Here is a 22,515-nt window from a genome sequence, read left to right as displayed (position 1 = left end):
TTTTGCCCGGTTAAAGAGTTTCCGTACCTCCGTTCTCATTCTGGCTAAGTTCCTGTTCCACCATGGTACATCCCTTGATGACTTGACTGTCACCAACAAAATCAAGGTTCTTATCTAACGGGTCATGGCACTTCAGTATAGACAGCCGCGGACCCTTAGGCACTCGCAAATCCTCCAGTGCCCCTTCATTTAGGGACCGCGTTTACCTGTGGTCGTCCTAGTAACGTTACTTTTCTTCAACCACACTTGTCACGACTCAACCTGCCGGTGGGTCATCGTTGTCAAAGTGTCAATTTGACAGTTCTCTTGTCAGTGGAAAAAATGCTGAATGGAAATTCGACGCTATGTTGTTCTGAGAGGGACGAAATCATAGAAGTGATTGTAATTTCAGGGAATCTCAACTCGAAAATTCCGCTGCAATCAATTGAGTTCGCCGAAAGCATTTTGGGCATGCCGTGACAGTTAAACGCCCGGGACGCCATGCTATTTGAAACGTGAATCAAAAAGCCCACAAACAAATGGAACAGCATTCATCGCGGTCATGATCTTTGCGGCGATCCGCAAATTTAATTTGCTTATGATACGTCACTTGGGTCGCGATTATCGAGAAGACTGTTTCGATTTGAAAAGTGTTTAAATTTGTGGTTTTAATTTTTATATCAAGACAATTTTTTGTGAAAAATTAATTGATAATGGTGAGATGCGCAATAAATGGTTGTGAAAGTTATCAAGGCAAAAAGGGAAGTACCTTGAGATTCTTTCGTTTTCCGAAAAATAAGACAATTTGCGAAGAGTGGAGAAAACTTTGTGAAAAGTCTAGGAAGATCGACTTCAAAAATGCTCGTGTGTGTTCAAAACATTTTCTCCAAGACGATTATAAGCTCCAAGACATACTTCTGGAGACCTTAGAAAGCAAAAGACGGTTAAAGGACGATGCCGTTCCGAGTCAGTATTTACGGGAGCAGGGTACTGAAAGTGAGAGATCGAAAAGAGTAAAAGTCAGGAGACAAAAAAAGGTGGTACAAGATGCTGTATCATCTTTTGAGAGGTATGATATTATTTAATTTGAAGATGAAACTCCAAATTTAAAAAATGAACAAAAGGCTGGATTTCGTCCAAGATGGAGACATCATTTATCCGACGCTGTCTCGCCTCCATCTTGTGATCAGCGTAACCGAAAAGCAGTAGCCACGTGTTCTTGGATGAAACAATCTAGCCTATTTCCATTTTTTATTTCATTGGGTGTTTACCTATGAATGAGGGTCCCGCGCATAAAAAGTGGCGTAGCAAATTGCTATGCACTTTATGCAGTCCATTATTAATTTGATAATGGGCTTTGGACTCCTCAAATCCCTGAACAAAAATTTATCTAAATTTAATTTTCGATAATTATATTAAAGGCAAGAAGAGATTGCAAGTCAAATCGAAGTGGAAAGTATTTTACCTGTACAATCGACTCAAAAAGACGCCGAGGTTCAAACGGAGTAAGTTAATATTAGGATGGAAGTGAGTCCGTTTCGCTAATCTTAATGAAATGTTTAAAACAGGGTTGATTACGATTGTAGCAGAGAATTGCAAATATTGGAGCTACAACGAGAAAACAGACAACTTAAGGCTCACAATAAAAAAATGGTTAAACGTCTACAAAGAGCAGAACGTACTATTTCTTCACTACTCTTGGAATTAGACACCTAAATGATTTGATTTCGCAACGAGCCACTAAAAATTATGAATATTATTTATTAACTTTATATGTTGATGTTACGTTTATGTTCAATAAAATCAATGAATTTTGCAAACATTTTTTTTGGATTTCAGAAAGCAAGGTATTCCGTTCTTTGCATTTGAATGCAACATTCGTTTATTAACAATACATTTTAGTAATGATTTCATTTTTGGTCGCAATATTAACAAATCTGTAATCATCTTACCAAATTGGAATTTTAAAATCGAATAACTCTGAAAATTCATAGACAAAGATGTTATCAGCAAATCTTAATTCAGAACTTTGCTTTAGCCCTACAGGTTCCATCCATATAAGATGTTCATTAAATTCCATTATATATTGCATCCGTCTAAGTGATGTCATCAACAATTTGATGTTTCGTATTGATATTACCTTGGCTAGTCTGTGTACACTGGTTCCACTCTTTCTGTTTGCATTAACAGGCAAAACGTGAAAGGCGTCGATTGATTGGTATGTATTGGAAGTGTTGTTTTCGCCAATGGCGGCACCGCATTGGATGCGTCTTTGCAGTAATGTCGAAAACTGGAAACGCAACTATCTCAGCACTAGCAACAAATTCAGGTTGTTCCGTACCACCACCCTGTCTCTGATACGAATAGGTTTTATCAGGTTTCAATACGGTTTGAATTCGTGCGTAGGGAATGAAAAGCAATCAAAGCTTTCACACACGCACGGTTCAGTTTCGGCTTTGACCTCACAGCGAGTGGATTTTAATTGTAAGTTGCTAAAAGGAACGAATGAATAGAAACGAGCCTTACTCGAAAGCTTCAAACGTTTGTCAACACTTTTGTACGCCATATTATCCTGGTACTCCAGTCCAACACAATCTCGAACGAAGAACTTTATCGGCTTACGGGCCAGGTGTTCGTAGACGTGCTGATCAGAAGGGACCAGGAATCCCCTAGACTACATCACTACTGATTAAAATCTGGGCAAGCTCAAAGCTATATCAATAACGACTTTTTTAAGCCGGTCTAGTCGTCAATTACATCCAAGGAAAATCTGTCGAATAGAATTATCCTGGAAACTTCAATTATGGGGTGTGCATTCTAAGGGAACAAGGTGGTTATTTACACATCAAAATAAAACATTTTTTTTTTCAATTTCTATACCACCCTAAGAAAAGCGGTACGTTTAAAACGAAAATAGGCGCATTCAAAATACTTTATTGCCTCATTCAGATCATTTTAAACATTGTTGATATATGTATATGTAATTTATAACTTTTTAGAGTTATTAGGTTTATTATCAATTTTTAAATATTCATTTAAGATCTTTAGTTTATATATATCATCAGTAATAATCAATTTACATCTAAAATTGTTCTAACCGACACAGAAACAGTGAAATGTCGAAATGAAATCTTCAGTGAAGAGCACATGCTATTTAGAAATTAAAATAAAGTGAAGTGTAAATGTTATTGCTCGATATTCCTGAATGTGATCGTTTTGAAAGTTGAAAGCCAATGAAGGGTAGTTTTAAGATTTAACTTAACTTAAACGTGGTATACGGCCATGAAGAAAAGCGAAAATAAATAAAAAGAATTATTTAAAATCGATTAGTGAGAACGACAAGGCAGAAATAGAAGGACCGCATGCATTGCTTGTCTATCTTTAACGGAAAATGACCACACATAGAATACTTAGATAAGGGCTTGCGGTTATGTAGCATATATTGAAGAAAACAGATATTGCCTCTAAGAAAGTATTAAAACACTTGAAGATTTGCCTCAATAATGCTGACTGTGAAGTATATTTTTTTCATTTTAGGCTTAAGTTTGGTAACTTCTCCTATCTAGGGTCGAAAATCACAACTGATAACAGTTACGACTATGAAATCCGCGCACGGTTGTTCTCAGCCAACAGAACCTATTTTAACTTATAAAAACTGTTCCGCTCGAAACGTCAAGGGTCAAAACTCTTACTCTATAAGACAATGATCCTACCAGTCCTCATGTACTCCTCTATGAGCGGTATCATGACCGTCTAAATAAGCTACGATGGGCGGTAGACCAGGGCGCCAGACGGCTTTTATGGATACCCAATTGGTGGACCCTTGGCACAAAACCGGACTGTCTGGAGTCCTTTCTTAAGGCACCCCTAAACCAGATACCGGTTGTTGCGCCGTTGATGATGATAATAATCATCTTTACGGTATCTCGAGAACCATTCCTTTTACAGTGTAAAAATTCACTGAAGAAAGGCTCAAATGGTTTCCAAAATACCAACGTAAGATCTCATCCAAATAGGGAACCAGATCGTTCCCGAAATACAAGTTCAAGTTAATGACCTTTAGCCAGAACGGAAAAATCAGCCAACTGTTTAGTTATGCTTGTCTCAAGATACTTCAGTGCAATTAGGACAATTGGCCGCAGATATAGCTATAATACAGATCAAGAGTTTTGTAATCGTAAGCATGACTTTTCCAAAAATTATAAGAATCCTTCCTCACCCTGGGGCCAGCTTTCTTGCGGCGGATGACTCCTACGCTTAACAAATGCGTTTAAGGTTTAAAGTGATTACCCAAAAGTGGACCCAGCTATCATACGTATTGATTTCAATTTTATATTTGAAATGCAACCATCACTGAATATACGGTTGCCAGAAAGTCTCAGATCACACCCCAAGAACTATATAAACTACGTGGAAATAACAAGCGCGCGCTTTACAAGTTACAACAGTTCGAAGCACTGAAGTTATCGAGAAGTATATCAGCACAACCAGGACGATAAGGGGAAAGGGAATATCCTCGGCTTCGGAGGTCTCTCGAGGACCCGGAATAGCGAAACTTTAGCAAAATTATATCAATAATGTAATATAGGAGGAAGAATGCATGGTTTCCATCTTAGAATCGGATTCGCTCCTTATAACCTTGGACGCAACAATCTAGTCCTGGCATTTTATACCAACAAAACAGCATTTGCGGAAAGTCTTTTGACATCACTGTCCTGCCAAGAAAACGGAAAACTGAAGCTCGTTTCAAAATACAGATTTCGATGGGTTCGATAAAGAACACCGAAATACAGCAAAAATGGTGAAATGGGTATGGAAAAGATCGCGTATTTTAAGTTGTTCAAACCGATACCGATGCGATCTGCACGGGGCACTGGCCCATAGGGGACCATGCCGCTAGGCTCGGCTTACCCTACAACTCGCATTGCTGAAGCTGCGGAGAAGGAAGGGAAACCCTCATGCACTTTCTCTGCGATTGCCCAGCTCTGGCTCGAGTCAGGCTGCGAACACTGGTTAAACCATTCTTTGGGGACCTCAGTGAGATTTCTAGCTGCAGGGTCGGAGAGCTGCTTTCCTTCGTGAATGCTACGGGCTGGCTCTGAAGATCCGAGCCAGCTGGACTCTGCTTGCCTGTTCCTATAACAACACTCACGGTCTTAGGAGTTTGTGGCATCAAATCGGCGCACCAATGCGCTAATTGGGCTCCTCGGAGCGGCCACTGATACCTACCTACCTACCGATGCGATATCGACAACAGTTAATGTATTTAAAGTGAGCTCTACCTGAAAATGACTAGAGGGAGAATCGGGAGGATAAAGTTATCCTATGATGTGAGAATGCACGGCTTCATGTTGCCAAAGTTGTCTGGGATTACTAAATGAGGTGATCTAGGAGATTCGACTCCACCCGTGCTCGATGCTGATGTTGATTTCCTTATGACGATCTCGAGAAATTGGTTCCTGAATGTACCACTGTGGAATCCGCCTTTTGTTTGACAGATGAATAATTGTAGAATAAGATAAAGAGAATAAAAAAATCCTTCACGTTTTCCAAAAAGCCTCCAAGTTATATACAACCCCCAATATGAAAATTGGAAGGTTTGCAGACCTCCAGAATATCATTTGAACTTTATACCATTTGTGGCACACATAATGAAAAAATGGCAAAAGATATGCAGCCAATGCTCACAAACATCCAGCTTAGTTTAGCTCTATAAGCCAAAAGCGTGGGAATGGATGATTTAAAAGAAAAAACCTTCATAGGTTGGAGGAACGCATCATGTATATGTATTTTGCGCGTGCATTTTGAAACATTAATTGGAAATATATGTGGCGCTTAGCTCGCTTGTCGTTCTACACATTTAATGGGAGTTCAAATGAAACCACGAAAATGGAGGGGAATGTCAGCTCCATGCACAGACGTACGCTACACGGAGGTTTAAAGTGGATGAAAAACGAGATTAAATAATTGTCTCTGAGGGTTACCCTCCGGAGAAGTTTGGAAATTTGTGAATGCACAACAGATTGAAAAGGGAATATTCCAGGCAGATAGTTCTGAACAATGTTCTTATCGTGCGATTCCATGTCAAATCGAAGTGTAGGAAGAATTTAAATCTACCACAAAGAAAAAAAGTGCCCCACTTGGTTGGCGATACCAACCTAGAGAAGCTTCTCTCAGTATGCAACGATTCCTTGCGCATTAGAAACAACTATTGATGTATTTAACGACAGTGTAACAATAGACCGTCGCGAGCTGTGGCGACTTTATTGTTGAGAAACAAGAAACTATAATTCAATATCCAATTACCAGCGATGATCTGCAGCATTCATGATTTCGCAGAATCGCTTCAAGATGAGGCCAAATTTTAACTTTCTATGTTGTAATCGTCAGGAGGGCAACGTTGCGGTACAACAGTCCAATTCGGTCCTGGGTCTTGAAACGTTTTAGATCAATTTGTTTTTAGGGATTGAGGAATCCGCATCCATATAATGTCTGACCGGGCCAAAGTTGCTCCCACTCTTTATGGTCCACGGACTCCTCTTGTTGGATTAGCACCCAAAATTCAACAATGACGTGGACGTTAAAGTGTGGGAACAAGTTGCTCTCCATTCGATCCGAAATTAAATGGATGTGGACTTAGGACTCCTCAATCCCTAAAAATAAATTGTCTAGCTCCGGCCAAACTTTGTTCCGAACTATGGGCGGATTTTCGCTGAATATATTTCGTACCCTTGTTGTGTTTTACAAATTATAAAAGGGAGCGTACAGCACCTGCGAGCCGCTTCGATCACGCTGCTCCCAGGGCAGAGATGAGGCAGCGTCTGCCCTTGTTAGATCACTTCATTTCGAGACCCCTTACGGTTAACTTGGGGGCAATATAGTCCGCATTTCCCATTAAATGATTAATGTAATCCAAAATGAGGGTAGTATGCCCTGGAAGTCAGCGCCTACTAATAAATTTAGTGCGGTAGGTGGAGCGAACCTTTTCGACATTTGACATTAAGCGCAATTCATCACAAATTGAAAGTAAAACTAACCAAGAAGATCAAACACAGGAGATTCAAATCCCAGCGCATTGTTCGAAATTTTATAATGGAGATAAATCATTGTGCATGTTCGACGATCTATGGTGAATGCGCGAGAAAAATTCCGCCCATAAGGTTTGGTGTTAGTGCCGTGTGCGCCCACATGGCTGCGAGCATGTGGCATTGCACAGTCGTTTGTGGCTGGTCACATGGAATGGGGAAACACAAAGCTACTTGTAGGTCTTTATATATCTGCACTGAAAAATAAAAATTGTAGTTTAGAGTAAGCTACTGGTCTATCAATTTTAGGCTAGACTACAAATAGAAGACAATATCTAATCTCTTAGAAATGATACCTCGTCCCTACCACACGGATACGCAATTACATTACAGGTCGCTTAGCCACTTGATTTCCTCCTGCTGTATGCATTCTTCCTGGAACTAACCCATGTCATCACCCAGATGGTGGCAGAAGCTTCAACTTCGCAATTTCGACTTGGAGCCGCAGGTGGGAATCCTAACTCCGATAAAAGATGTAATTATGTGAAAAAAATGTGCCCACAAAAATCTCTGAGTGCAAGAACTAAATAAGTTATGAAGTGGTTAGTTAGTGAAAGTTTAAATAAAATTAAACGGAGGAGAAAACACTGAAGATGGGGACAGTTGGTCTCCGAAATACTTATGACCCCAATCTTACCCCAACATTGAGTAGTAAAAAATGTTGAAAGACCGAAAATGAAGGTGTATTGATACAAATATGCCTTGTGTTGCAAACATTACCTAGCAACATAGAAAATGTTCGTAAGTAGGTCCAGAGTAATTTGAATTGGAATAAAATTCAGACGCCTACAATCCTCACAAAAGAAAGAAACTTTGCAATCTACAAAAAGATTGTTTTTTTTTAGACAAAACTCATGAAGTTTGATCATATGCCCTTTTGTTTATTTAACGAAATATAAAACAAAACAAACAGAAAAGCCTAATGTTGTGCTTACTTACAAAACAATCAGAATAAGTGCGTGAATGGAAATACTGGATTTATTAACGAAAGAAAGTTCCAAACAAAATTGAACAAATTAAAGTGTTAATGTTACACAATTATGCACTATCACGTTGATAAGTTATAGAAAAATGTCAACCGATTTCTTATATAATACAGCACATATTATCGTCTATATAAAACACATTTGAATTTTCACAATTAAGTATCAACACTAGTTCGTTTACGCTTTTTTTTCTTTAAAAAAATCTATTTAGGTAGATCTTATGAATCTAACAAGTAAACTTTGGAAATTAAAATATTAGATTTTTATTTGCTCTTTGAATAATGTAGTCTAAGTCTTGCATTTAACGTTTTGTTCGGTTTCTATGGAAAGACAACTAACTCTCTATGAAGATTTCCTCTGTAGTAATATTATTATATATTATATACAACTCAAGAGAATAATCCGCTCACAAGCCCCCAAATGACGATTTTATTGGAAACGACTATCAATGATCTACTTCCTTCAATGCGTTCTATCCTATATCAGCCAGTTTGATTCGATTCGATTTGATTTTCTAGTTGCAAATATAAGGCCTACAAATAAGTTCTGTTGGTTTTCACAATAGATGGCGTAGCTTGTTTTTTATTCCATTGATCCACATTTCCAAACATTCATCGGAAAGCTACTGTCAATAGGCACAAACGTCAGTGTAAATTATTTAATTGAAGTGTAAACAACAATACTTTTTTCATCAACGAAAATGGCCAATTTTGTACCAAATAATGTGTTTTTGCGGGGAATTCTACTTCATTATTTCAATATGAAGAAAAAAGCAACCGAAAGTCATCGCATTTTGATGGAGGTTTATGGTGACCATGCTCTATCTGAGCGAACGTGTCAGAGGTGGTTTGGACGGTTTAAAAGTGGCAATTTTAACTTGGAAGACGAAGAGCGCGGTGGACGGCCAACAATTTTTGAAGATGAATAATTAGAGGCATTGCTCGACCAAGATCCATCGCAAACGCAAGAAGAACTTGGAAAAACACTTGGAGTCACTCAGCAAGTCATTTCCCACCGTTTAAAAGCAATGGGAATGATCCGAAAGGTCGGAAATTGGGTTCCGTATGAACTGAAGCCAAAAGACGTCGAACGCCATTTTTTCACGTGCGAACAACTGCTCCAACGACAAGAAAGGAAGGGTTTTCTGCATCGAATAGTTACTGGAGATGAAAAGTGGATCCATTACGATAATCCCAAGCGTCGGGCAACGTGGGGATACCCCGGCCATGCCTCATCATCGACGGCCAAAGCGAATATTCATGGTGAGAAGATCATGCTGTGTATATGGTGGGACCAGCTGGGTATGGTATACTATGAGCTGCTAAAACCAAACGAAACGGTCACGGGCAAACTCTACCGACGTCAAATGATGCGTTTGAGCCGCGAACTCAACAAAAAACTGCCGCAATACCAGCAAAGGCATGATAAAGTTATTTTGCAACATGACAATACTCGTCCACATGTTGCACAGCCCGTTAAAACATATCTAGAAACGTTGAAGTGGGAAGTCCTACCCCACCCGCCGTACTCTCCAGACATTGCTCCTTCTGATTACTATTTGTTCCGGTCGATGCAGCATGGCCTGGCTGACCAGCACTTCTCCAATTACGATGAACCTTAAAAATGGCTCGATGAATGGATAGCGGCCAAGCCGGGCAATTTTTTGCGCGATGGTATCTATGAATTGCCTGAAAGATGTGGCTAGCGATGGGCAATACTTTGAACAATGAATGTATAACCAATTTTTCGCAATAAAGCTTCAAATTTAAAAAAAAACCGACAGAACTTATTTGTAGGCCTTATATTAAAGTTGCGCCCAATAAACCTGGTGACCCACTAGAGAAGCAGTGGACAGTGAGGAGAGTGAAATGAATTCAATGTCTGACAAGCTGCGACGATTGGAAGCGTTTCATTTGTACTGTTAAGACTTTAGTTCGCTAGAACTTTGCTATCATTTATCTAAGAAAACAATGATTTGCAATCTATACTAGCCATTGAGGTCTCTATTTATGAATGCAGCATGAAATTCAACATTTTTTTATCACTGACATTTTAAATGTGGGTTCAAAGACTCCCATGCAAGCCTCTCATCACAATATTTCAAGTGGGTTCTTTTAAGGCTAAATTTCTCTAGAAACAGAGACGTTTCAAATGTCAGACGAAATGACAATTTTGCAATCAAGAAAAAGAAAGTATATTGAAATTATTAATTCTTATTAATACACGGGAAATGCTCTGCTTGATCCTTTTCGCTGAGCGGAAACATACTTTATCGCTAAAAATACGTATAATAAATACAACTTAGTTCAGCAACGAAAAATGCATGCCTGTGACTCTTATGATAATTAAGTTATATTATTATCAATCAATTCTGTATATATTATGCTTAACGTATATAAAACCTAAACTTCATTGGCTTGAAAACAAACAAAAACATCTCGTTGCCTCTGACTTAGCATCAATTTACCTCTACCTTCGGTTCTTGCCTACTCTCCCTACTTATCTTTTCGTCCTATACATACTGATAATTATCGGTTGCTCGTAGTAGTGGTTCATGTTCAATGCTCTTTTCGAAATCAAAAAATTGCATCCAATCAATCTTTTGCGGTTTAAATAATCCAAAACATGAACACTCCAGAAAATCAATAAGATTATGGAATGGACCACGCGTAAAGGGACTTTTGCCACCTTTTGCCTGGAAATGTCGGTATCGTCCTCGATTCATACGTTCATTTGTTGTCATGCCCAAGCATATCACTTGATACGTTTGACATGCGGTCAGTATCGTCACCCAGGACATATGAAGTAAGGCGTTAGCCATAACCCACCCGATCCATGGATTGCAGCTTCCAATTGCGTTTAATGTATTCCAAAAATCTGAAATGACCGAAAAATACTTATCAAAATTAGAACAAACCACATAAGCCACGTCCAACCCTAAGTTCCTTGATGCATTATATGTACATTCGACTAGGATATTTCCTCAAAACAAGAAACATGTACTCACTATCATCTAAGGTCATATTGCAGGCATGCACATAGTAATTCCCCCCGCCGTAGAGCATCCACGAGCACATGAGCAACAAACACCACAGAAAGCCCATAAAGTATTTGTGATTATTAACGCCAATGCAGTTGCCGACCCACGGGCAATGATGATCAAAGCGCGCCACACACCGATCACATACGGAACAGTGCTTTGAACGAATCGGCCGCCGAACGAGGCATGCTGAGCAGAAGGACGACGGATCAAAGCCGCTACCACCACGTTCTGAAAGTTCCACTATAGTCTGTAAGGAAAAAGTACAGGAAAATCGTTTTGTAAGCAATTTGCCCAATATCTACTGTTCATTAATTGGTGTTTAGTACTATTGGAATTTCCTAATAGGATTCAAAAATAACAAAGAAGATCATAAAGGGCAAACATTTACAAGTTAGATATCAGCAAAAAGAGAGAAAATTGCATACAAAAACCCTCGTGATTACAGTTACAATCACATAATATTGTAATCAAAACCATGTAATCACGTAATTTTAATAATGTAATCATAATTCTGTATTTTCAGTCATCATCATCATCCTGCCTTAGTAAGGAACTCCAGGCATCCCCCCGGTTTTACACCGAGGTCCACCAATTGGATATCCCTAAAAGCGATCTGGCGACCTGGCCTACACCATGTCATAGACTTTCCGGATTGGATCATCCTCACTCACACGGAATAAGTGGCCCATCTACCGCAATTTCTTCTTTTTCTTCAGCCTTTGTCCCGTTCACAAGCGGGGTCGGCTCGTCGTGATCGGCTTCGCCATTTGGCTCTATCGAATGCCCGATCTGGGTGCAATCTCGAGGCTTTCAAATCCCCATCCAGCGTATCAAGCCACCGTTGCTTAGGTCTGCCTTTTGGTCGTTTACCATCGACTTCGATGTTCAGACCAATCTTGACAAGTGAATTCTCGTTTGCACGAATTGCGTGACCATACCATCGAAGACGCCTCTCTCGCAACTTTTCCACGATCGGTGCAACCCCATAACGATCGCGGATATCCTCATTTCGGATGTGATCTAAACGTGTGACGCCACTAGTCCAACGTAGCATCTTCGTCGCCATTACCGCAAGACGCCGTTCATTGTCTTTTATGGTCGGCCAACACTCAGAACCATAGAGAGCGACTGGACAGACGACATTGCGGTAAATTTTAGATTTGAGACGTTCGTTGATACGTCGATCACAAAGGACACCAGTTGTGGAACGCCACTTCATCCAGGTTGCGTTAATGCGTGAAGCAATTTCATAACGCAGTTCTCCATTGGCTGATAGCGTTGACCCGAGGTATTTAAATCGCTCAGTTCTGGGCAGATCACTGCGGCTGACAGTGATTGTGCCTCTTTCATGGGGATCGGTCGTCGAAAATTCAGTTTTGTTTAAATTCAATCTGAGACCGTGTTGCATGAGGCGATCATTCCATTTTTAAACAAGTTGCTCGAGATCATTTTTGCTATCAGATGCTAGGAAAACATCATCCGCATAAAGCAGTGTGTAGGGCGCTGGATGTTGGATATCCCGTGTGACGGTGTCCATAACAAGAACAAAGAGGAGTGGCGAGAGGGCGCTTCCTTGATGAACACCAACAGAGACACGAAGCGGTTTTGATACACCCGCCATACTTCGAACTTTACTTTTCGGATCGTGGTAGAGCAATTCAACCCAGCGCACGAGTTCTTCTGGCACGAAGTGTTGTCGTAAAGCATACCAGATGAGTTCGTGTGGTACACGGTCAAACACTTTCTCTAGATCCTGAAAGGCAATGTAAAGAGGGCGATGCTTCTCACGGTGTTTCTCCATGAGTAACTGCGCAGCGTGTATTGCGTCAGTAGTTCCGCAGTTCTTGACAAATTTGACTTGATTCACGGTTATTTCAAAGATTTCGCGAAGATTTTTGAACGCATTCTTGACAACCGTATGTCAAGAATGCGTTCAAAAATCTTCATGGTATGGGAAAGTAACCGGATCGGACGGTAATTTGAACATTCTGCTGGGCTACCTTTCTTTTTCCATATTGGAACAGTGCTACTTTCTTGCCAGTCAGATGGTGTTCTTCCTTCCTGAATAACCCGGTTAAAGAATTCACTGAGCCACAGTGTTGTGTCCCAGCTCTTCGCTTTCCAGAGCTCAGATGCGATGTCGTCAGGTCCTGTTGCTTTCCCCAATTTCATTTGTTTTATTGCCTCCTCGACTTCAGTTGCGCTGACTGGTGGAACTGCTCTAAATGTCGGCAATGATTGTGGAAGTGGAGGATGAGCAAATTCTTCAGTTGAAATCTGCTCAAAGTATTCTCGCCATCTATCCGTGGCGGCTCGACGGTTGGTAAGCAAAGTACTGTTCTTGTCATTAACACAACAGAAGTGTTCGATATCCTGTGTGCGTTCATCACGGCTTTTAGCAAGTCGATACAGATCTCTCTCACCATCCCGAGTATCCAGTTTATCGTAAAGATTTTTGAAATGGTTCGCTCGGGTGATAGCGACTGCTTTCTTTGCTTCCCAGTTGACATTCTAGTGCGCCCGGAACAGATTACGTATCACGGGATAGCAGCCAACCCTCTGACACCAATTCAATCATTGTCAAAATACTAATTGCCACCGCTGCAGTTAATTCAAGTACATCACATACTCGACCGCTTTCTTTGCTTCCCGGTTGGCATTCTTATAAATTTGCCAGGTGTCCGGATAGCTGAGTGGTTAGAGCACTAGGCTGTCGTTCGGAAGGTCGCGGTTCAAATCTCACTGGTGGCAGTGAAATTTGTATGGTGATTTGACGTCGGACACCAGTCGACTCAGCTGTGAATGAGTACCTGAGTCAAATCAGGGTAATAATCGCGGGCGAGCGCAATGCTGACCACATTGCCTCCTAGTGTACCGTTACGGTCTTGAATGAAGTGCTCTAACACACTTCAAGGCCCTGATCCAATATGGATTGTTGTGCCAACGATTATTATTATTATATTTATCGTCGAGAAATTTGTGGTAGAGGCGTTTCTTTTCACGGACCTTCATTTCAACATCATCATTCCAAAGCCAAGTATCTCGGTTGATGTACCGCTTACCCGGCTTGGTGACCACGAGGGTTGCAGAGGCCGCTTTGTGGATCGTATCTTTCATTTGGTTCCATGATTCTTCCACATTCGTAATGGTTGGCAATCGTATGAGTGAGGCCGTTTCTTCTTTCTTCTCACCAAATCGTCACCATTTAATGCGCGGCGGGCCAGTGCGTTCCTCACGCTGTTTTATCGGTGGCTTAATTCGCAGGACGGCAATCAACGGCCGATGTTGAGGTACGATGGTCTCATAGGGAACGACTTTGCAATCAGTGACAGTGGTAAAATGTTGGCGTCTTATGAGAATATAGTCGATTTGCGTTTTATTGTTCCCACTATAAAATGTGGGAAGATGAGACAATCGTTTGATGAACCATGTATTCATAAGTACAAGGTCATGGGTGTCCGCTAAATCGATTATACCTTCGCCATCTTCATTGCGCGCTCCGAACCCCTTTCCCCCATGGCACCTGTTACCGTCTGCCTTTTCACCCACATGACCATTAAGGTCGCCGGCAATGATTATGTAATCGTCAGCAGGCACGTGACAAGTCTTTTCATCGAGAAGTTGCCAGAAGGCATCTTTCTCGGCATCAGGTCGACCTGATGCACCGTCAAATATGGCCCGAAAATTAACCGTCATTGCTCGAAATGGGAAATTCACCAAAAGAAGCTTATGGTGTATGTTTTGTGGTCTAGTTCAGGTGTCATCAACTGCAGCTTCATGAGACCTGACACATCGATCACGGTGGATGTTCACTGCAAACAACTAGACAAAATGATTCTGAAAATTGCAGTTAAACAACCGAGATTGACCAAGCGTTCCGCCCCCATCCTCTTGCATGACTACCGTCAAAATAACCGTGGCAAAACTACAGAGGTTGGAGTTAGAAACTCTCCGTTATCCACCCATCAGACCTTGGACCCAATGATTACCACTTCTACCGGAGATTGGACAACTTTTGGATAGGGAAAAAATTCAACTACGCAGAATCTTGTTAGCAGTTCATCGACTCCGGTGAGCCAGGCACAAACAATTTAAATAAAAAAATTACTGAATTTGGAAGATGATTTTTGGCTTGGAACTTTTTGGTTCTTTTCAGCGTTTGAATGAACGAAAAGATTGTGTTTTCATTAAGGGCAACCTTGCCGTATTTAGTCGCAGATATCGATATTTCGGAAGCCAGTTGCTCCCTTCTTCAGTGCTGCCAATCTGAATCAAAAAAGTCAATTTTGGTGAGTGAATTCTCGTTGCTCTCGCTATCATTGCGTTAAATATAAATTAGTTTTGTTACGTTACTTGACATTAACAAGCCCTTAGTCGACCTTCCTCCGTGCTAAGGCAAACCTTTCCCAATTGGAACCCTAGTAAAAGCTACACATTCACGAGTGTAGGTTGTCGTTTACAATCGTGTTTTCTTAGATTCCGCATAATCTTCTTGTTCATTCAAATTTGCACAATCAATCGAAGAATGGTGGTCATAGCTATTAAGAACTTCAACATTTTGGACTAAATGCGACTTGGGAGAGCTCCGTTGTATTTTAGGAGCTTGTATTGTTTTCCAATTATAATTCGCAATAGGTTTCTGACATGTTTTTCGTATTTAACAAAGTTCAATACACCATTTCAAAAAAGTATTCTTATTATAACTTCGAGATATTAGAAATTATACTGATTTCCGTCCGTAACTATTTTCTTTCTCTACAAAACTCGTTCTTCTCACAATGACTGCCAACAGTCTTTTCTTACTTATTATAATTGTTTTTTCATCTGACGTTTCTCGTCACCTACTCTGTTCTTCACTCTTGTAGCGAGGTCTGAACTGAGTGGAGCGCCGGTGACGTCATCTGTCCGCTGGGATTCGCGGCATTCGAAATAAATTTCGAATGCCGCGAATCCTGCCGCGCTACAGTATCTTCGGGACGCAGTTAGGAAAGAATAGTTTATCCGATAATGCCGAAAAAATGCTCTAATTTTTTTGTCGATAATTGCAGAAACAATGATCGTTTTTATCAAAGAATTTTAGTCTAAAGCTCGCTGATAAAGGGGACAGAACTGGTCCCCGAAAAGTCAATATATGGAAAATAAAACAGTTTTTTGGCTTTATCCGAAAAAATAGTGTTTTTCTAACTATAGCCAGCCTGACAAAACGGCATTGGGAATTGTATGATATAATTCAGGATGCAAATTGTTCGAAGTGAATAGGGAAGGAAACTTACGAAACTATCTTAAAATTCATAAAACTTTCCTGACCCGCCTTAACGGGGGTATTTTTTAATTAGAATGACTCAAAACTTACCCTAAATCGTTGTTCTTGAGTAGGCCGAATTACGCCTGGATCGCCACGCCATGATTTCAAAAAACATATCCACAGCAGAATCGAAGACACGAGAAAAGCAACAGTCGTGACAGCCGAAACGGCGCTCACAATATACACCAACCACGTGACATAGAACCACAATTTTGTGGCCAAATACACGCTGAGAGGCAGAAGGGCCATCAAGTGCTCGTCAAACAGGCTTCGTCCGATGAATTGAGTGACCGCGTACAGGCAACCGAGCAGGAAGAATTTTATGATGAACAATGTATTTGCGGAGAAAATAAGGCCGGCGAGGTAGAAAGCTAGGAACGGTAACGCAGCCATCGTCCACCAGCGCACTCGACTATCACTCGTCATACGTTTGAAGAAGTTTCGCCGTTGAGAGGTCTGGCTAAGATCGCGAACCCGGTCGGCCACTTTCTGGCTGATCCAAATCGCCCCGGCCTGGGCTTGGAGCATGCTTAGCGGGGTGTCGCCTCGCAGGTTTGGTATGTCTAGGCTAGATTTACCCTTAATGACTAGTGTGCTAATCGCGGTAGCATTCCGGGCCAGGATTGCCCAGTGGAGCGCAGTATTTCCATGAGTGTGATCGACTAATGCGGTGTTCGCTCCAAGGGTGAGGAGCAGACGCACCGGGTCGAGTGCAGACACTTTCCACGATGCCCACATTAGAGCCGTCATGCCACCGCGGTCCTGCAGGTCGGGATTTACACCGCGAGCGATGAAGTAGGCGACAAGAGCCGTGTGGCCGAACTGCGCTGCCAAGTGAATGCACGAGCAACCTTCGGCGTCCCGTAGGCTAGGGTCGGCGCCAGCCGCCATCAACAGCACAACGGCACCTGAAATTGCAAAATCACTTTGAAGCGAGGGCCAGAGCGGCGCTTGGACCAATGTTACCTAAATGTCCTTGCCGTGTCGCCCAGTGCAGTGGGGTGGCATTCAACTCGCCCCCGACCGCATCCACCACCGCGCCCTTCTCAAGGAAGTACTTGATGATGTCCCGCCTGTTGTTTATGGCCGCCCAATGCAGTAGGGTGACCGTTTCGCTGTCTGGCTGGTTCACGTCCCATCCCGCCTCCACCAGCTCCTTAACCCGCGATATCGCCCCATACTGCGTTGCCTTCACTATGTCAAATCCACTGTAATCCGGTTCAATGGGGGCCGTGGCGGGCTCCTGCGGTATTAGTGCGTCACGTTCGCGGTGCTCGCGCTCCGGCTCCGAACATGATCCTGTCGCGGCCGCATTACATGCACTTTGATACATTGCGGCGATCACAGGTGATAAAAAACATCAACACCCTCGGCCAAGCTCTTGTCACTAAACTCCTCTCGTGTTGACAGACACTTTGCGAGTTCCACTTAAAACCGATTGCTAAGTGCTTTGCAGTTGCGATTACGGCGTACTGCACGATTACTGCGCTTCATTGATATATCCACGCACGGTTCACAGCAATTTCGATTATTACTTTTATGTTCTGTCCGACAGGAGAAAAACTCCGTACTGCTTTGACATTTCACCGTGACATATGAGCAGGCGCGCCGCTGAAATGACATTTCTCAGGCCATTCAGGGTGACCGTTGCTGGGCAATTCGTTGGTGAAACTATTCCCAAGGCCCGTCCAATGTAATCGAATTTTATTCAAAAGAAAATTTCTATTCACTTGAGGAAACTACATAAGTGCTTTGTTTACAGACCTCTGATAGCTCTAATCGCCACTAATGGTGGAACATTTTATTCAGTATAATGCTCTTTCCACGTTAGTGGACGAAGATTCAATTCAACGACTGTTGTTGAGTCCCGCGCCAAAATTTCAAATGACAACTGGCATTCTGTCCGTCTTATTGGCGGCGTTGAGTTGATTTCCCTTTAGTTTGTATACGAAGAACCGGGGAATTAGACAAAAACGTGATTGTTGACATTTCAGTTTCTAAACCCTTAGGAAGTGCACAAGATGAATACCAAAAGGAAACCCACTGCAAACCCGAATACGTCGGTGAAGCGACCAAAGTGAGTACAGCGGCCCCCTCGGATCCAAATGCAAGAAAGCAAAGATTTAACACATTTCTTTTAGATTTTACGATGATGACGATGACGACCAAGGTACTGAGGCTGGCGGCTGGTCCGCGGAACTAGCAGCGATGGAGGCCGACATAGATCAGGATCTCATTGTAGGCGAAGGACCGGAAAACCAGAAAACTTCGGTGAAATGGAGTCGCCCAGATCCACCTGAGTTGAAACCCGAACGCGATGCAATCATTTTTCAACAAATCGATATTGAACGATACGTGGGGAATCCAGTGCCTGGACCCCAAAAACCGCCAGTTCCCATTATCCGCATGTTCGGAGTGACCATGGAAGGGAACTCTGTGTGTTGCCATGTACATGGCTTTGCTCCGTACATGTACGTTTCAGCGCCTAAAGGTTTCGATAAAACGCACTGTGATCCTTTCAAGCATGCTCTCGACAAAGTCGTGCTCGCTGATATGCGTAGCAACAAGGAAGGAGTCCAGGAAGCCGTCCTGGCAGTGGAGCTCGTGGAGCGGCAGACGATCTATGGATACCACGGCGAAGATAAATCACAATACATAAAAATCACCATGGCCTTGCCCAGATTACTGGCATCGGTAAAGCGATTGCTCGAGAAGGCAGTTGTCTATTCGAAGTTCGATTTTCAAGATTGTCGCGCCTTTGAAAGCAACATCGACTTCGACATTCGCTTCATGGTGGACACCAACGTCGTTGGGTGTAATTGGATTGAGCTACCCCCAGGCACTTGGAAGCCCCGCAAGAAATGGTCAAGCCTTCCACCGGAATCACGTTGCCAGATTGAGGTCGATGTGGCCTACAACAAATTTATCTCCCATGAACCGGAGGGCGAATGGTCCAAAGTGGCTCCTTTCCGAATCCTTTCGTTCGATATTGAATGTTCCAATCGGAAAGGCATTTTCCCCGAGGCTAAGATGGATCCAGTTATTCAGATAGCGAACATGTTGATTCGCCAAGGTGACCCTGAGCCGTTCCTGCGTAACGTGTTCACACTGAACACTTGCGCCCCAATCGTAGGGTGTGAAGTGTTGAGCTTTGACAAGGAAGTGGTAAGTTCATTTGCGTGACGAACCACACCAAGTTGATATTAACTGAAATTTCCACGTTCTAAATGCAGAATATGCTGGAAGCCTGGTCGGATTTTATTCGCGAAACAGACCCGGACATTCTGACCGGATACAACATAAACAATTTCGATCTTCCTTATCTTTTGGACCGCGCGAAACACATCAAAGCGGGGAAGTTTGCATACTTGGGACGCATTACAAACATTCAATCAGTCATCAAAGACCAAATGTTGCAGTCCAAACAAATGGGACGTCGAGAAAACAAATATGTGAATTTCGAAGGACGTGTGCCATTCGATCTGCTGTTCGTCTTGCTGCGGGATTATAAGCTGAGATCGTACACACTGAACGCCGTGAGCTACCATTTCCTACAAGAACAGAAGGAAGACGTGCACCATAGCATAATCACAGACTTGCAAAATGAGAACGAGCAAACTAGGCGCCGCTTGGCCATGTACTGCCTTAAAGATGCTTATCTACCGATTCGTTTGCTCAACAAACTCATGAGTATTGTTAACTACATGGAAATGGCGAGGGTGACAGGCGTATCGCTGGAGAGCTTGTTGACCCGTGGGCAACAAATCAAGGTTATGAGCCAACTTCTACGGAAGGCCAAAAGTAAGGGGTTCATTATACCCACCTACTCCGGCCAGGGTTCGGAGGAACAGTACGAGGGAGCAACGGTCATCGAGCCGAAACGTGGATATTACGCCGATCCTATTTCGACCCTTGATTTCGCTTCCCTGTATCCCAGTATCATGATGGCGCATAATCTGTGCTACACGACTTTGGTGCAGCCAGGGATGAAGGAGAAGTTGGGGTAAGGGGACCGTTAACTTATAAGCTTCAGTCTTAATTGATGTCTTTTTACAGCCTCACCGAAGATCAGATCACAAGGACTCCGTCAAATAATTTCTTCGTCAAAGAGTCCGTGCGCAAAGGTCTGCTTCCTGAGATTCTAGAATCGCTCCTGGCTGCCCGTAAACGAGCCAAAAATGATCTTAAAGTCGAGACTGATCCATTCAAACGAAGCGTTCTTGATGGTCGTCAGTTGGCTTTGAAAATTTCCGCCAACTCTGTGTACGGTTTTACGGGCGCTCAAGTGGGCAAGTTGCCGTGCCTCGAAATCTCTGGCAGCGTAACGGCTTACGGTCGGACAATGATTGAAAAAACGAAAAATGAAGTGGAAAGCAAATACACGATTGAGAATGGATACGAGAATAATGCTGTCGTAATCTATGGCGACACGGATTCCGTGATGGTGAATTTCGGTGTAAAGACTCTGGAACGGAGTATGGAGCTGGGCCGTGAGGCGGCAGAGTACGTGAGCGCAAAGTTTGTGAAGCCGATAAAGTTGGAATTCGAGAAAGTTTATTTTCCATATTTACTGATTAACAAGAAGAGGTATGCGGGACTGTATTTCACGAGGCCTGACAAATACGACAAAATGGACTGTAAAGGTATGATTTATTACTCGCTGGGATTTTACCCTTGTTGTTTTGTGTTTATTGGACAGTTAGGACTTGCCTCCTTAAGTAACCCCTCTCCAATTGGACTCATGTGGATCATCCAAAATCTTTTCTTCTTCAGGTATCGAAACAGTTCGTCGTGACAATTCACCACTAGTAGCGAATCTCATGAACACTTGCCTTCAAAAATTGCTAATTGAAAGGAATCCCGACGGGGCTGTAAGCTACGCAAAACAAATAATCTCAGATCTACTATGCAACCGCATCGATATTTCACAACTTGTGATCACAAAGGAACTAGCGAAAACCGATTATGCTGCGAAACAAGCTCACGTTGAATTAGCGAATAAAATGAAGAAACGAGATCCGGGAACGGCACCGAAACTCGGGGATCGAGTTCCATACGTGATTATTTGTGCAGCAAAAAATACTCCAGCTTATATGAAGGCAGAAGATCCAATCTACGCATTGGAGAATTGCGTCCCAATCGATTCAAACTATTACTTGGAGAATCAACTGTCCAAGCCTTTGTTGCGGATATTTGAACCGATTCTAGGGGAGAAAGCCGAGTCGATTTTGTTGAGTAAGTTTTCGAATTAAAATTGCAATTACTCTTAAATTCCTTGAAATTTAAATCCACAATCATTGCAACGAAGAATATTTTCTACTGTTTTAATGGGTAAATTGTTAATGTCGTTTTTCAATCTCCTCTCACAGAGGGAGAACACACTCGCACCCGAACAGTAGTCACATCCAAAGTTGGCGCCCTGGCTGCATTCACGAAAAAGAAGGAGACATGCTTAGGTTGCAAAGCTCTATTGCCCAACGGCTACGAGAAATCTGCTTTGTGCCCTCATTGCGAACCAAAACGATCGGCCTTGTATCAACAGGAACTTTCAGCTCAACGAACACTCGAGGAGAACTTTTCGCGTCTGTGGACGGAATGTCAACGTTGTCAAGGATCATTGCACGAAGAAGTCTTGTGCACGAATCGAGATTGTCCTATTTTCTATATGCGTAAGAAAATCCAGATTGAACTCGATGGCCAGCAGAAACGGGTCGAACGGTTTGGGATTCCGAGTTGGTGATGATGCATTTCTATGTTTCAGTGTTCAATAATTTTGTTTTTAAGTAAGGAGGATTTTAAGTTGATTGTTATGTATGTAATAAACTTGTATACACGAGTATTTGAAATTTTTGATTCGATTTTATCGTATATTCAATTGGAGGATAAGTATAGGTCGCACACCTTAGTTTCTCCAGGCAAAATTGCCATTTGTTTGCACGAAATTTGTCAAATGCTTAGCAAATTACAAACTTGTTGAATGTGCGGTGGTTGTGAAAGCGCGAGGGAACCTGGAACGTTGAAAGCGGGGTGTGAAACTTGGTTTCCGCTTTGCATCCTCTCGAAACAAATTCTCTTTCTTTAGCGTTTGTCTCGTTCATCAGTGTAATCGATCCGTCA

General features: G+C 42.2%; 3 protein-coding genes across 3 annotated transcripts; 2 read left to right on the top strand and 1 right to left on the bottom strand.

Annotated features, from left to right (window-relative positions):
• The first annotated feature begins 298 nt into the window (after positions 1-298).
• Positions 299-1,777, top strand: LOC119649237 (THAP domain-containing protein 1-like). The gene is made up of 3 exons (XM_038051300.1): positions 299-1,048; positions 1,401-1,484; positions 1,548-1,777. Exons 1-3 carry the CDS (start codon positions 693-695, stop codon positions 1,693-1,695), a joined length of 588 nt encoding a protein of 195 aa, XP_037907228.1. The 5' UTR covers positions 299-692; the 3' UTR covers positions 1,696-1,777.
• A 7,952-nt stretch (positions 1,778-9,729) lies between these two features.
• Positions 9,730-17,731, bottom strand: LOC119649003 (palmitoyltransferase Hip14). Its single transcript, XM_038050946.1, has 4 exons — positions 17,365-17,731; positions 16,447-17,306; positions 11,058-11,340; positions 9,730-10,927 (listed from the first exon to the last, which is right to left on the bottom strand). Exons 1-4 carry the CDS (start codon positions 17,729-17,731, stop codon positions 10,563-10,565), a joined length of 1,875 nt encoding a protein of 624 aa, XP_037906874.1. The 3' UTR covers positions 9,730-10,562.
• A 503-nt stretch (positions 17,732-18,234) lies between these two features.
• LOC119649677 (DNA polymerase delta catalytic subunit) lies at positions 18,235-22,253 on the top strand. Its single transcript, XM_038051937.1, has 6 exons — positions 18,235-18,475; positions 18,540-19,563; positions 19,632-20,401; positions 20,455-21,041; positions 21,172-21,633; positions 21,768-22,253. The coding sequence occupies exons 1-6, from the start codon at positions 18,420-18,422 to the stop codon at positions 22,136-22,138; spliced, it is 3,270 nt and encodes a 1,089-aa protein (XP_037907865.1). The 5' UTR covers positions 18,235-18,419; the 3' UTR covers positions 22,139-22,253.
• Positions 22,254-22,515: the final 262 nt, after the last annotated feature.

The sequence above is a fragment of the Hermetia illucens genome, chromosome 2 (assembly GCF_905115235.1).
Source record: "Hermetia illucens chromosome 2, iHerIll2.2.curated.20191125, whole genome shotgun sequence".
NCBI lineage: Eukaryota > Metazoa > Arthropoda > Insecta > Diptera > Stratiomyidae > Hermetia > Hermetia illucens.
The sequence above is the reverse complement of the archived record's forward strand: the minus strand, read 5'-3'. Positions and strand labels throughout refer to the sequence as shown.